Below are 15781 nucleotides of genomic sequence, written 5' to 3' on the forward strand. Positions count from 1 at the left end.
AGATGCCCTCACAATCTGACAGATTTGGAGCTACTGCAAGGAAGAGTGAGCAAAGGTTGCCAATTCTAGATATACCATGCTGAGAGACTTTTACCCATTTACCTAAAAAGACTGAATGCTCTCATAAATTCAAAAGGGTACTTCAACAAAGTATTAGTTTAAGGGTGTGCATATTTATGCAACCACATTGTTTTAGTTCTTTTTTTTATTTTTCCACCCAAAAATATTTCAGTATATTTTTTTAGTAAATTATACAAATTATGGGTGCCATTAAAAGTGGAGAAAGGTCTGAAATGATTCTTGTTATGATTTTTTTTTTAATTGACAAAAATTGGTGTTTTTAACCGGCGAGTATAGACTTTGTTATCCACTGTACATGGACTTATTAATGTGCATGAAGTCTTGTATAAAGGAGCAGAAGTTCACTGAGATCTGTCTGCTGCCCTGGTGTCCCATTTCTGAACTCAGGACCAGGGGTGCACAACCTGTGATGTCATTCTGTTTGGCCCCCAGCACCACCATATTTGGGACTCCTCTCTGTTCAGTACTCCCAAAGAAGAGAAGGTTGTGCATAAATGTGTGAATATGTCTCTCTCCGTCATTTTGTATGAGGGATGTGCTATGTTTTGCTGTTTCCTTAAAGGGAAAGTGCCATAAAAAATGTTTTAAAGAATTTAAAAACTGTAATGTATTAATATTCTAATTTACAAAAAAAATGATCAATTGTTTTTAATGGAGTAAAATCTGAAAAATAATTTTAAAAAGTTTGATGCTTTCCACTTTTAAACACTAGGGGGAGCAGTTACTGAAATTTGCCATGAAAACCTAGTGTACTGCTAGCTCACATTGTGATTGCTGTAAATGGGGGCGGGATCTGCTCAGATATGTGTGACATCACTCCTCTCCGTGCAAAAAGATAACAGAGGATGAAGTTTAGGATCACAGTGCGGAGCCATTTTGTTGGTGACTGCCATTGATACTGACAAGTAGACTGTGTCACTGAGGACGGCCGGCAGCACCGATTCTGTTAGTTTGTGCTGCTTGCTGTATTATAAGTTGGGGTTAGATACGGGGAGTGTAAAACGTGCTGTGATTAGATATACTTAGGATTAGATACAGGGCTCAGGGTAGTGTATCCCATGATGGGATTAGATATAGGGCTCAGTGGAGTGTATCACACTTGGTGGGATTAGATACACAGTTTATAATGTATGTAATGTGTGACCCCACTGTCTACTTCTATGGGAGCAGTGGTGTAATGTGTGGACCCCGCTGTCTACTTCTATGGGAGCAGTGGTGTAATGTGTTACCCCACTCTGTCTACTTCTATGGGAGCAGTGGTGTAATGTGTGACCCCGCTCTGTCTACTTCTATGGGAGCAGTGGTGTAATGTATGACCCCGCTCTGTCTACTTCTATGGCAGCAGTGGTGTAATGTGTGACCTCGCTCTGCCCACTGCTATGGGAGCAGTAGTGTAATGTGTGACCCCGCTCTGTCTACTTCTATGGGAGCAGTGGCGTAATGTATGACCTCGCTCTGTCCACTGCTATGGGAGCAGTGGTATAATGTGTGACCCCGCTCTATTTACTTCTATGGGAGCAGTGGTGTAATGTGTGACCCCGCTCTGTCCACTTCTATGGGAGCAGTGGTGTAATGTGTGACCCCGCTCTGTCTACTTCTATGGGAGCAGTGGTGTAATGTGTGACCCCGCTCTGTCTACTTCTATGGGAGCAGTGGTGTAATGTATGACCCCGCTCTGTCTACTTCTATGGCAGCAGTGGTGTAATGTGTGACCTCGCTCTGCCCACTGCTATGGGAGCAGTAGTGTAATGTGTGACCCCGCTCTGTCTACTTCTATGGGAGCAGTGGCGTAATGTATGACCTCGCTCTGTCCACTGCTATGGGAGCAGTGGTATAATGTGTGACCCCGCTCTATTTACTTCTATGGGAGCAGTGGTGTAATGTGTGACCCCGCTCTGTCCACTTCTATGGGAGCAGTGGTGTAATGTGTGACCCCGCTCTGTCTACTTCTATGGGAGCAGTGGTGTAATGTATGACCCCGCTCTGTCTACTTCTATGGGAGTAGTGGTGTAATGCGTGACCCCGCTCTGTTTACTTCTATGGGAGCAGTGGTGTAATGTGTGACCCCGCTCTGTCCACTTCTATGGGAGCAGTGGTGTAATCTGTGACCCCTGCTCCGCGAGGGTGTGCCCAGGTCACAGCAGGATACAGCCACACTGTAGGAGATGCAGTCGGACAGCAACCGCCAACTCCTATGTACAGGGGCTGCCGTATTAGAGGAGTATAAGTGTTGTTACAAACCAGCAAATGCAAATGGCAGCCCCCAGTGGCTGCAGAAAAAATAATTTAAAAAACCTGTCAAAACAGTGAATTTAATTTAGCATTAAAAATATTTGATTATAAAATCAATAATTATTAATACAAAAATAAAAATTTCAACCCCTTCCCTTTGACGTTTGTAGTCTTCAGTGGGAGTTACCCGTGCTTATGTGAAGCTGCCTCAGCTTCTTTTCTCTGGACTGAAGCAGTGTAGAGCCATTTTCTACAATGTGGAGGTTACACTAGGGGACCCCTATGCTTATGGCATATTTTGATATGTTGAGGTTGGAAAGACCCTTTTTGTGAGTCTTGGGAGTAATACAATCCAACAACGTGGCCCTCCAGCAGTGTGTGTACAAAGAGGGCAGATTTTCATGTAGAAGGAGGGAAAACACATCAAAGGTGCAACCTGTGCAGCCACACAGGGACCCTAGAGGTAAGGGGGCCCATTTCCACCCCCAAAACATGAGTTATTGGACTGCAAAGAAGCATATATTGTTCTTGCTCTTCTGTTTGTGTCCGCCAGTTGTGCCATTTAGTCCAGTTTACCTCAAAACTACCGATTTTTGGAAGGCCCGAGCCAAGTGCAGCTCATGTCAGCTCCAAAACAGTCCCTTCATTAGTGTCTGGTGACAAAATGTATTGCAAAATGTGAACAGGGCCACATTGGGTCTATAGACAAGAAAAGCTCTCACTGCAGACTGTAATGATAGTGCCGTAAAGGGAAGAGGCCATAAGCCGGTTTGTACAGTGTTTAGGCCGCTCTCTATACATCCTCACAAGCCCCGGCACTACGTGGGCGGACAGGACAGTGTAAGCCACAATTTATAGACACAGGGATTACAGTTGTGCTCTTGGTACAGGCTTTCCAAGTTCTGTCTCACTAAATCAGGCAGGTCACAAGGTCATGTATGGATGGTCACCAGGGCAGGAGGGACACACCATGTAAGCTGCTTCTGCTTCTTATGCAATTCTTCCTGATATGTAAGAAGTAGTACCTGGCGATCCCAGCAGGATCTGCACAACGTCTTCATAGAGGATGAGTGTGGCCGGCCGCTCAGGAACCAGGTACAGGCTAACAGAGGCATACACTGCAAGGAAATAAAAAAAACATTATGTGAGTCAGAGAGTGAAAAGGAAAGATACGAATGGGACCCAATGGCTTCTTGTAAGGGTCTAATGGGAAACTCTTCTCTTAAAGGGAACTTGTCATGTTGTACATGGAGTCCAATCTCTGGACTGCATCGTAAAGAGGAGAAGCTGAGAAGAATGCTAGATAGATTTTTGGAAAATATTCAGTATAACTTGTATTTTATTCATTGAAATTAGAGGCGTTTGTATGTATAGGAGTCCAGTGGGCGGTCCTACTAGTGATTGATAGCTATTCTGCTTGCACAGACTAACAAGTTTTAGGCTAAAAGTACATGGAAATTTTGTCATACTACATTGCAGGACAACACATGGGACCACATTGTGACATGTAGGTACTGAAACAAGCAAGTCTCAATAAGTCCAACCACATCAGATAAGTTAAGACTTGCTTGTCACAGTTGCAGTATCCTCTAGGTAGCAGTGGGTTGTATTGCGCAGGGACACAGTGAACTTTGGCTGAGCTAATGTTGTTGTTTGCCCCTGCCTTACTGAAAAATTTCTCACAAAAATAAATATCAATCTGGTCAGCTCCTCCTCTTCTATAACATCCTGCCTGCAGATCCGACACCATTCTCACCTTCAGAGGCTCCCTTTAAAGTTTTAGCCTAGGGTCAGTCATGTTCTTCAAACCTAAAAAGACATTTTTATGTACCTCGTTCTCTATGTAGTAGGCATCCTGCTGAAAAAGGAAGCATTTCACAAGGTGTTTCCTCTAAATTAGAAATTATATATATATATATATATATATATATATATATATATATATATATATACATGCAAGCATAGCCTCCCTTGCCTTATTGATGGAATTCCACTAAGAACTCTATCATCTCAGGATACGAGTGCTGGGTTTAGAAGTGCCAGAAGTACCAGACGCAGCCATTAAACAACTACATGCAAGGTGGTCGTTTAATAGCCTTTTTAGACATGTTAACCACAACCTCATGGGTACAGAAAAATTGTTTAAACTTTAAAGGGTTATTTAGGACTATATAAACTTTTTACTATGGGCCTAAAAACTAACAGGCAGGTAGTTGCTAACCACCTGCCTGTTCTGCCCAGCGCAGATTTCTACTGGCATAAAGCGGTCACTGATTCTGCAGCTTCCACTGATGTTATTTTGACAGAGCAGCAGCTTCTCTTCCGCTCTGCTCTGTTGACGAGACGTGTCTGCTGACGTAATGCTGATTGACAGCCGGCTCACTGTGACATTGACAGTACCACCCCACTGACAGAACTGCCCAGAAGAAGAAAAGCTCCTATGCTGAGGAGAAGCAGTTAAATTGCCGGCAGGAGCGGACAGTCACCACTCTGAGCTGGCACCGGATTGAACAGACAGGTAGTTGATAACTAGTTAGAAACTATCAGTCTGTCAGTTTTATTGGCTCATAGGAAAAAAATAATTTCGTCCTGGATAAACCCTTGGTGTGCTGACAAAAACGATGATTTTAACCCTTGTTAAAAATTATCAAGCATTTGTTCAATTGTCAGGCTATGCTGGCCAGTTTAGAAGGGCTGATAGCCAGGATAGTCATTCCTATGAACACTCGTTCCCAAATTATTTGACCAAATGCAAAGTCTTTTTTGTCTCAAAGCTGTGATGTTGTGCCATTTATCTGTGGATATTTGGAGAGGAAAGATAATGAAGGACACATGTACAGTACATGGTATTAACATTTCTCCTGAATGAAAGCACAGGGCCCTGTCTACACCACAATATGGTGTAGCTGCTACCAGGCACTAATAAGGAATATTTCTCCTGTCATCTATTAAAACCAGCTTCATCAATCAGACTACCAAAAGGTAAATGCACTTTTTCTGTAATGTGGTATGCTTGAGAGCCCCCCGGCTTCCAGCTGGCATTGCACATGGTGGGCTTGTGTGCAGGTTTTCAGTCATGGAAAGCATAGATACAACGTTCATGGAGACCTGTAATGTGCTTCTAGGAGCAGACAGGACCCCTGAGAACGTGTGTGATCGGTGGTCTCATTCTGTGGCATTTCCTGTCAGTGGGGTTCTCCCTTCGCAATACTGACTTGTGGGACCGGTGGCATCCAGTGACAAAAGTGACTGAATTCCTCCATATGTTGGCGTTAATGTTTGTCTATAGAGACTGAATTTGAGGAATCTACTTAGAGGAATTGACCACAATCTTCGCCACCGGATGTATTTCCATTATTCCGAGATGTTATGGAGAATGCGGTGTACAGAAAGACGAGGAGAACTTTCTGAAAACCAGGGAGGTGGATGAAAGAAAACTGTGACAAAAATGATAATTTCTTTCTTTTTGTGACCTTGGATAGAAGACAGGAAACAAGATACATCCTGCCAGACCCGGGGAGGAAAAGAAAGCAGCACACAATGCGACCCTGACAATATTCAACATAAAAGTGTCCTAAAAGGGCCTTCTCAGCAAGACAGAAGGAAATAGATGACTACGTGGCTATGATGGAGGAACTGGGCAACATTCGCAGTTCACTGGACTACCTGCACACAGGAGAAGCAGCCATGTGCAAAGAATGAATTTACTCATAAGGAATTACTATATTACTGAGGCACAATAAACCTCAGTGAATCGAGAGGTTTCATGCTGCCTCCGCTGTAATTGGCAGTTCTACAATAAGGCTGAACTATACAACAGCCAAGAAGCAAGAGCATAACATTGTGACCACTCCCGGGGACAGCTGTGCCGCGGCGTGCCAGGAATGTTGGTGCATCTGACCCGTGTGGACAGGTGGCAAAATAAGCTTTCCTAGATCAAAATAACAGCAGATGCCATCATGTAACCCCAGCTACATCCAGGATGATGGAGAAAGTCCACAAGAACTAAAAGGGTCATGGTGTGAATTCAGAGGACAGCTTTATGTGTGAGTGGAGAAAGTAGGAAACGGAATAACGTCTGACAATGGCATGGTCCAGTTTCACATATCCAGCTTTCAAGGTCTGAATATGGACCTCTGGAGTGTCTGGACCATCTGCGGGTCACCTGACCCAAACTCAGCAGCCCCATATGGTCTTGTATATGATTGAGTGTTGAGTTCAGGCCAGGAGCCTGTGTTCACTTCCGACATGGGCTAATACCTTTCATTACTGTGTTCCTTCTAATGACTGGCTCAATATAACCCATATATGAGATTATGAGTATTTTCTCCAAAAACGTATTTACATCTCACGTGTGAGACAATACAGTATCTGTGGCCATCTCCTACTATAAAGAAAGCAGCGGTATGTGATCTCTCACGGCTTGCAATATCTTTATCCATCTGCTATATTATCTATCATCTATTATCTATCTATATCTATCATCTTCTATCTTTCTACAGTATCTATCTAAATATCTATCTATCTATCTATCTATCTATCTATCTATCTATCTATCTATCCATTATCTATCTATTCATTATCTATCTATCTATTATATCCACAAAAATGGAAGCAGCACACCATGGTAAACTCAATCTACCTGCAGTTTAATTGCTCAAATGGCGATGTTTTGGTCCCAAAAAAAAGTGTGTACCTTTTTCATCTATCTATTATCTATCTATCTATCTATCTATCTATCTATCTATCTATCTATCTATCTATCTATCTATCTATCTACTTATCTATCTATCTACTTATCTATCTATCTATCTATCTATCTATATTCTATCTATTATCTATCTAGCTATTATCTAACTATCTATCTCCCTATCTATTATCTATCTATCTTTCGTATATATAAATACATATGTCTATATCAGATGTTACTGGTTTGGAGCCTCCAGTGTATGGGACTTGGCCATACCAATCTGCAGATGTCACTGGGTGTTGGCTCAGTACAATAAATATTGCTCCCATATGTTCAATGTTAGCTTAAAGGGAATGTCTGGTCATTTGATAAAAGTCTGCAGTTGCTTTATGTGACTGCAGACTTCTGAATCCTTACAGCATGTAGTGCACACGCTGTTAGGATTCTCCAGTATTGTCAGAGAGAATCGGGCAATCATGTGCCGTGCCGACTAACCGTGCTCAGCCTCTCTAAATTTAATTGTATAGAAAGAGGTCAAGCACGACTAGTCAGAATGTGGCCGGAAGTATACAAAACGCAGACTTGCGGTCACGTAACTGACTGTTCTCGCTGGCAATACCTGAGAATCCTGACAGTGTATGCACCACACACTGAAATTATTCAGAAGTCGTCAGTCACATAGAGTGACTGCAAAGTTTTATCAGAAGACGGGACAACCGACAATTAATAAATTCATGCATAAATAGCTGTCTTTAGTGGTGGTTTCAAGCAGTCAGTATTTTGTGATTTATCAAGTCACACAAATAGAACGCCTCTATACATTATATGTTGTATTATAGAATTAAAGGTGTTTTCTGTAAAATAAAAATGAAAGGGTCCAAAGTGGTTAAAAAAAAAATCAAACATATCCTTACTGATCCCCTGCAGCAGCTATTACAACTAGTGATGAGAGAGTATACTCGTTGCTCGGGTGGTCTCCAAGTATTTGTTAGTGCTCGGAGATTTAGTTTTTGTTGACGCAGCTGAATGATTTACAGCTGATAGACAGGCTGAATACATGTGGGGGTTGCCTGGTTGCTAGGGAATCCCCACATGTATTCAAGCTGTCTAGCAGCCGTAAATCATGCAGCTGAGGCAACGAAAACTAAATCTCCGAGCACTAACAAATACTCGGAGACCACCCGAGCGTGCTCGGGAAAACCCGAGCAACAAGTACCCTCGCTCATCACTAATTACAATGCTTCCCTTGTCCTTGCTGTTCTCCTGGTCCCATCTCAATACACTAAAAATGGACAGAAATGCCCACTCAGCAAATAACTAGCCTCAAGGGTGACCTACCTCAGCAAGAGACTGGCTGAGCAGCCATTTCTGCGGTGTCAAGACGGGACCAGGAACAAGAGGACCAGATCACATCCATAAAGCAGCTTCAGGGGTTCAGTGAAAGTAAGCAATGTTTTTTGTTATGTTTTTTTTAACCAGTTGGAACCCTGTGAAAATAATTGTATATCCTGGAAACCACATCAATCAGCACCGAACTTTGGCCATATCTTTAATATATGAGTAGTTAATTTTTACGGGTTCTTTAATTATGGAATATAGTTTTAAAGGGACTGTCAGTATAGAATGACTGTTCAAACTAAGTACCACCACTCGGTTCATCACAGCGCGGCCAATCATTTAAAAATACCTTCCCATGGCCTTGTTTTCCCTTTATCTCCACCTCTCCTCTCCTCTTCTTTTACTGACAGCTCTGGTCTCATAGAGCCAGAGAAGGGCAGAGATAGAAGGGGAAACAAGGTGTAAATGATTGACCCTGCCATGAAACATCACCTTAAGCCCACACTCAAAATGCTAATTTTTACCTGGACCACCCTCGTAACTTACTTAATGCTGCATTCTAATTTAATTAATCAAATGACTGTGAAAACAGAATGATCCCAACATTTACCATTCTGAACCCAAGCGAGAGTTAGATAAGGCTACCAGCCAAAATTATCTGCAAAGGGTTTGTTTTTTCAACAGTATGTGTCCCAGTGACATATTACCCATTGGATTTGCACCGGAGCAACATTACATACAGATCTATAGTATGTTTCACAAGCCTTACGTGGAAGTTTGTCCACATGCCAGGGCACAGAGTTGGTCACGTAACCTCTCTTGCTAGCAGTTACAAGAACCCAGGTCCCCAGTCTGTAGCTGATGCCCAGCACTGCCATGCCATCCTGGTCGGTTACTCCAGAAGCCAGACCACTGTGATTTCCGAATATCTCCACCACAGCCGATGCCAGAGGCGACAGGTCTCCATTCTCGTATACCTGGACTTTTATGTTGACATCTGCAAAAGACACAGATATGGGCTCAGTTGAGTGCAAAAAGGGAAACATGGTGATATATATTACAATATTTTCATGAAATGGGGATGGATAGAATAAGGCAGAACTTGGTATCAGATGATAGTTAGATATTTCAATTATATTACACCTTCGGCCTGGGACAGCTAATAGAATCTCACGGCTTTCAGTATCACCTCTATGCTGATGGCACTCAAATCTACATCTTTGGACCAGATATCACCTCCCTGCTAACCAGAATCCAACAATGTCTGTCTGCTAATTCATCCTTCTTCTAGGCTAGATTTCTAAAACTTAGTATGGACAACACAGAATTCATCATCTTTCCCCCATCTCACTCGACACCCCCAATGGACCTATCCAACCTGTGTCCTCCATACATCTGTGACCTCGTCTCCCGTTACTTACCTGCACGCAACCTCCGATCCACACAAGATCTCCTTCTCTACTTCCCTCTTATCTCCTCTTCCCATAATCGCATACAAGCTTTCTCCCGCGCATTCCCCATACTCTGGAACTCTCTACCCCAATACATCAGACTCTCGCCTACTGTGGAAACCTTAAAAAAGAACCTGAAGACCTACCTCTTCCGAAAAGCCTACAACCTGAAGTAACCACCGATCCACCAAACCACTGCACAACCAGCTCTGCCCATCACTTATTGTAACCTCACCCATCTCTTGTAGATGGTGAGCCCTCGCGGGCAGGGTCGTGACTTGTATTGTTTAAAATTACTTTACTTGTTTTTATTATGTATACCCCTCCTCAAATGTAAAGCCCTGTGGAATAAATAGCGCTATAATAATAAATAATAATTTTCTCAATGCAGAGCAATGGTGGGCACAGCGGCCCTCTAGTGACTGGCATATTGATAGGTTGGCGGAGCAGTGTAATGTCTATGTACTAAAATACAGTTGTGCTCAAAAGTTTACATACCCCGGAAGAACTTTTGCTTTCTTTGCCTTTTTTCAGAGAATATGAATGATAAACTTTTTCTCCAAAAAACTATTGATCAGGGTCATTTGGATGTTTTGGGTTGTCATTATAATTTAAAAAGAGAAAACGCAGAAGTTTGACAATAAATGGCTTCATCCAATCACTAACCATGAGTGGAGAAAAAGTTTTGGTGTTATCATTCATATTCTATGTAAAAGGGCAAAGAAAGCAAAAATTCTGCAGGGGTATGTAAACTTTTGAGCACAACTGTACATCAACTTCAAGCTATTGACTCTCCATTTTTTATCAAACCGTCACCTTTTCTTGGTGTGGGTATCAACATCTTATTGAAGTGGATTTCTGTCACTGCAAATTCTGCAATGACCATACAGTGGCATGTAAAAGTTTGAGCACCCCTGGTCAAAATTACTGTTATTGTGAACAGTTAAGCAAGCTGAAGATGAAATGATCTCTAAAAGGGCTAAAGTTAACACATTTCCTTTGTATTTTAGGCAAAAAAAAATTTTATTTTTTACATTTTAAAAATTACAAATAGGAAACTGGCCCGATGCAAAAGTTTGGAGATCCTGCAAACTTTCCCAGCTTTATAAAAACTCAACCTCCTATAACCTTGTGCCATAAAACAATGAAAATGGTGGAAGCAACAAAGCAGGAGAAGGCTATAAGAAATATGCAAAGCATTTTCAGGTTGCCCTTTCCTAATTTCGAAAGGGCAATGACCAATGTAGTTAAAATAGAACGATTTGGCCACAATGATCAAAAGTATGTGTGTGGAGAAAAAATGGCACAGAATTTCAGGAAAAGAACATCTCGTCGACCATTAAGCATGGGGGTGGATCAATCATGCTTTGGGGTTCTGTTTCATCCAATGGCATGGGGAACATTTCACAGGTAGAGGGAAGAATGGATTCAATTAAATTTCAACAATTTCTTGATGCAAACATAACACCATCTTTAAAAAAGCTGAGTTGATTAGAAGATGGCTTCTACAAATGGATAATGATCCTAAACACACAACAAAATCCACAATAGGCTACCTCTAAAGGCACAAGCTGAAGGTTTTACAATGGCCCTCACAGTCCCCTGATCTGAACATCATTGAAAATCTGTGCCATTAAAAATACCAGTGCATGCAAGACGACCCAGGAATCTCACAGAACAGGAAGAGTTTTCCAAGGAAGAATGGATGAAAATCCCTCAAACAAGAATTGAAAGATTCTTGACTTGCTACAAAAGCGTTTACAAGCTGTGATACTTTCAAAAGGGGGTGCTACTAGGTACTAACTCAAACTTTTGCACTGTACCATTTTCTTTTTTGTAATTTTTGAAATGTAAAAAATGCAAAAAAAATATATTTTTTGCCTAAACTACAAAGGAAATGTATAATTTTTAATTTTAGTCCTGTTAGAGATCATTTCATCTTCAACTTGCTTTAACTGTTCACAATATCAGTAATTTTGACCAGGGGGGCCCAAACTTTTTACATGCCACTGTATGTGGCCCTTAACGGAGAGGTCTATAAAAGTGCTAGGTTAACTACCACTGTTAGCGAAGAAAAAAAGGGAATAAGAAAGTCTTTCAGTCATTTCCCTGCCACGCCATGTCTACCAGTTAGTTTTGTCTCAAGTTCTCCCATCTTCAGCCATCTATGTACAATCAAATAGCTGATGGAGGGATAAATTACCTTATATCTCTACACTGTGTTCCAAATTATTATGCACAAAGAGTTTAGGAGTGATAAGGTTAGAATTTTTTTGTTTGTCATTTAAACTCATTGATGGTGATGTGTGTCAGGGCTCTTTATATCACTGAAAGCAATTGCAGATACCTGTGCAAATTAGTTTGGCAGATGTGTCCAAATAAAGGCAAGACTACTTAAGAAGGCTGTTCCACATTATTAAGCAGCCTACATTTTTTGCCAAAATGGGAAAGAAAAAGGATGTGTCGGCTGCTGAGAAGCAACAAATTGTGGAGTATTTAGGTCAAGGCATGACTACAATCAACATTGCCAAGACACTTCATCGTGATCATCGCACAATCAAGAAGTATGTAGCTGATTCCCAGCACACACGTGTGCGTGCTGATAAGGAAAAATTGAGGACTCTTTCCAACAGGCAATTGCGGAAGGTTAAAAGAGCAGCTGCAAAAATGCTTTGTCATGGCAGCAGACAAGTTTTTGAAGCTGCTGGTGCCTCCAACGTCCCCAGAACAACAAGATGCAGGGTCCTTCAGAGGTTTGCAGCTGTGCGTTAACCATCCTGTCGACCACCTCTATCCACTGCACACAAGCAGAAACGGCTCCAGTGGGCCAAACGATACATGAAGACTGACTTCCAAACTGTTTTGTTCACCGATGAGTGCCGTGCAACGCTCGATGGTCCAGATGGATGGAGTGGAGGATGGCTGGTTGATGGACACCCCATGAAAACACGGCTAAGGCGCCAACAAGGAGGAGGTGGAGTAATGTTTTGGGCTGGAATCATGGGGAGAGAGATTGTCGGCCCCTTTATGATCCCTGAAGGGGTAAAGATGAACTCCATAATCTATGTGGAGTTTCTAAATCAACACTTCCTGCCATGGTTCAAGAGGAAGAACCGTGCTTTCCGCAGCAAGATCATTTTCATGCATGATAGTGCACCGTCTCATGCTGCAAAAAACACATCTGCATCTCTGGCTGCTATGGGCATAAAAGAGGACAAACTTATGGTGTGGCCACCATCTTCCCCTGACCTCAATCCCATTGAGAACCTCTGGAGCATCATCAAAAGGAGTGTCTATGATGGCGGGAGGCAGTTCACATCTATGCAACAGCTCTGGGAGGGTATTCTGTCCATATGCAAAACAATTGAAGCAGAAACCATCCAAAAACTGACAAATTCAATGGACGAGAGAGTTCAGAAGCTTCTTTCGAACAAGGGGTCCTATGTGCAAATGTAACAAGCAAGGGGCGGACACCGGGACTCTGCAGCTGCCTGACACAAGACCTCCAGGGTGATGTATTTATCTGCTATCTTTCTGCCCTATTAAAGCCTCGTTATGTGTTCATATTAATGTTACACTGACTGATACGTTATATTGTGATATTTTTCCATGGCTGTGGGTTACTTTGTAGATGGGCCTTTGAGCCATTGGTCATTTAACCCTGTTGGTAATAATTGACCCTTAAATGTACACGGTGTTACTAAACATCTATTTGCTTTGGGTCAGCAGCTGCCCTCTCCAGGTGTCTTCATCTGTTACTTGTTTTTAAGATATTATTTGGGTGACTATGTTGTCACCATTGCCTCCTGATATTTGCACTTTAATAAAGCAATTTTATATAAAGACACAAAGTTATCTTTTTGGATTTTTTCCTCTCCTTTCGCTCCCATGTTGTTTATGATAACTGTCTTGAATCCAATACTAAGGCAGAAAATAGTGTTTTCTGGGAAGTACTACTAATTAGTGTATGATTGGAATAATATCTTCCCAGATGTTATATTACAGTTATATTCTGCCGTTGGCTACCCCCTTCTTTTTTCAAAATGTAACATCACCTAGAATAAAGTTTTCACTTGAAAACTGTTTGATTTCATTTTGTAATAAGCTGATAATGCTTATAACTTCACAATTGACCATTTTTTTGTTCAAAATAAAAAAAAAAAAGTTGAAAACTCTGCTGTGCATAATAATTTGGAACATGCATTTTGAGTGTTAATTTTTTTTAAAAAGATACTGTTTTCATAGGCAGTTTGTTCCAAAATTTTGCAATTGTACTAGAATAGTAGATGACTGGAAAATAACAATGACTGCAATTCAGATAGGTAATTTAGAGAAAATATGAGGAAATATTATTTGCATAATAATTTGGAACACAGTGTAAATACTACCCGACATGTAAACTTTTCTCTACCCATGATCTATCTCTTACCTTGTCAAATGTAATTTTTGCGACACCCCAACCTTCCTAGAATTCCCTTTTTGATGTCGTCCACCATTCATCAGACCTACAGTTATATAACCCGTTCTACATTCTTCGCAATCAGGCTGATGGACCAATGCAGCCTTCCTTCCATACAGATTGTAAGCACCTATGAGCAGTATCTACGTTACATCGTATCTGAATTGCGAGTTGTCTGTACATATTCATTTGTATAGTGTATTTTCCATCTATCAGTTTGTTAAAAATAAGTATTATACAGGGAGATTCACTTGAAAGAGACCCCGAATATTCTGTAAAGGACGAAGCAATCTGAACCAAACAATGTGTAATGTGCTCCTCAGTACATGGAGCTTCGAACAAGCCAGCAAGTCTTCACGTTGGAGTGACGAGGTAACAGAAGGATGGAGTAATGTGTCAGACATCTGCAACAGGCTAATGTCAAAGGGGCTTTGGCCATGATGGTCCACAGATCTCTCACCACCAGGCTTCAAAGGAAAAGTCTATCGGAACAAGCCTCACATTGTGTTCGATTTGAAGGAAAACCTCCAACGTGAGATTACCGCTATCCCCACTGATAGGCCTGACGATATGTTCAGAAACATGAAGTGCTGCATGGAAATGTGTCTGTGAGGAAACAGAGGTCACTTCCAGCATCGCATGTAATGTACCGGTAATCGAATACAGATATGTCAAGGTGTTTAGTGTATTTCTTTGATTCAGATTTCGTGACCCTAAGGGCATGTTCACACTTTGCAGATTTTGCTGCGGATTTTTCCGCAGCAGATTTGGAAAAACCGCATTGAAAAACCGCTGCGGATTTTCCTGCGGTTTCTTCTGCGGATTCCTCTGCGGGTTTTCAACAGCACTTTCCTATTGGTGCATGTTGAAAACCGCTGCGGAATCCGCAGAAAGAAGTGACATGCTCCTTCTTTTTTTCCGCAGCAATTCCGCGCGGTTTTTAACCCCTTCACCCCCAAGGGTGGTTTGCACGTTAATGACCGGGCCAATTTTTACAATTCTGACCACTGTCCCTTTATGAGGCTATAACTCTGGAACGCTTTGACGGATCTTGGCGATTCTGACATTGTTTTCTCGTGACATATTGTACTTCATGTTAGTGGTAAAATTTATTCGATATAACTTGCGTTTATTTGTGAAAAAAATGGAAATTTGGCGAAAATTTTGAAAATTTTGCAATTTTCCAACTTTGAATTTTTATGCCCTTAAATCACAGAGATATGTCACGCAAAATACTTAAAAAGTAACATTTCCCACATGTCTACTTTACATCAGTACAATTTTGGAACCAAAATTTTTTTTTGTGAGGGAGTTATAAGGGTTAAAAGTTGACCAGCAATTTCTCATTTTTACAACACCATTTTTTTTTAGGGACCACATCTCATTTGAAGTCATTTTGAGGGGTCTATATGATAGAAAATACTCAAGTGTGACACCATTCTAAAAACTGCACCCCTCAAGGTGCTCAAAACCACATTCAAGAAGTTTATTAACCCTTCAGGTGTTTCACAGGAATTTTTGGAATGTTTA

At 41.4% G+C, this 15781-nt stretch overlaps 1 protein-coding gene across 2 annotated transcripts in view; it reads right to left on the reverse strand.

Annotated features, from left to right (window-relative positions):
* FAM171A2 (family with sequence similarity 171 member A2) overlaps positions 1-15781 on the reverse strand; it is a 41422-nt gene that overhangs the window by 11287 nt on the left and 14354 nt on the right. For both annotated transcript variants that reach the window (XM_077252589.1, XM_077252588.1), the window contains exons 2-3: positions 9111-9338; positions 3339-3431 (exon numbers count right to left, since the gene is read on the reverse strand). In XM_077252589.1, the coding sequence (XP_077108704.1) occupies positions 3339-3431; positions 9111-9338 (321 nt within the window). The remainder of the gene's footprint in view (positions 1-3338; positions 3432-9110; positions 9339-15781) is intronic.

Source organism: Ranitomeya variabilis, chromosome 4 (assembly GCF_051348905.1).
Source record: "Ranitomeya variabilis isolate aRanVar5 chromosome 4, aRanVar5.hap1, whole genome shotgun sequence".
NCBI lineage: Eukaryota > Metazoa > Chordata > Amphibia > Anura > Dendrobatidae > Ranitomeya > Ranitomeya variabilis.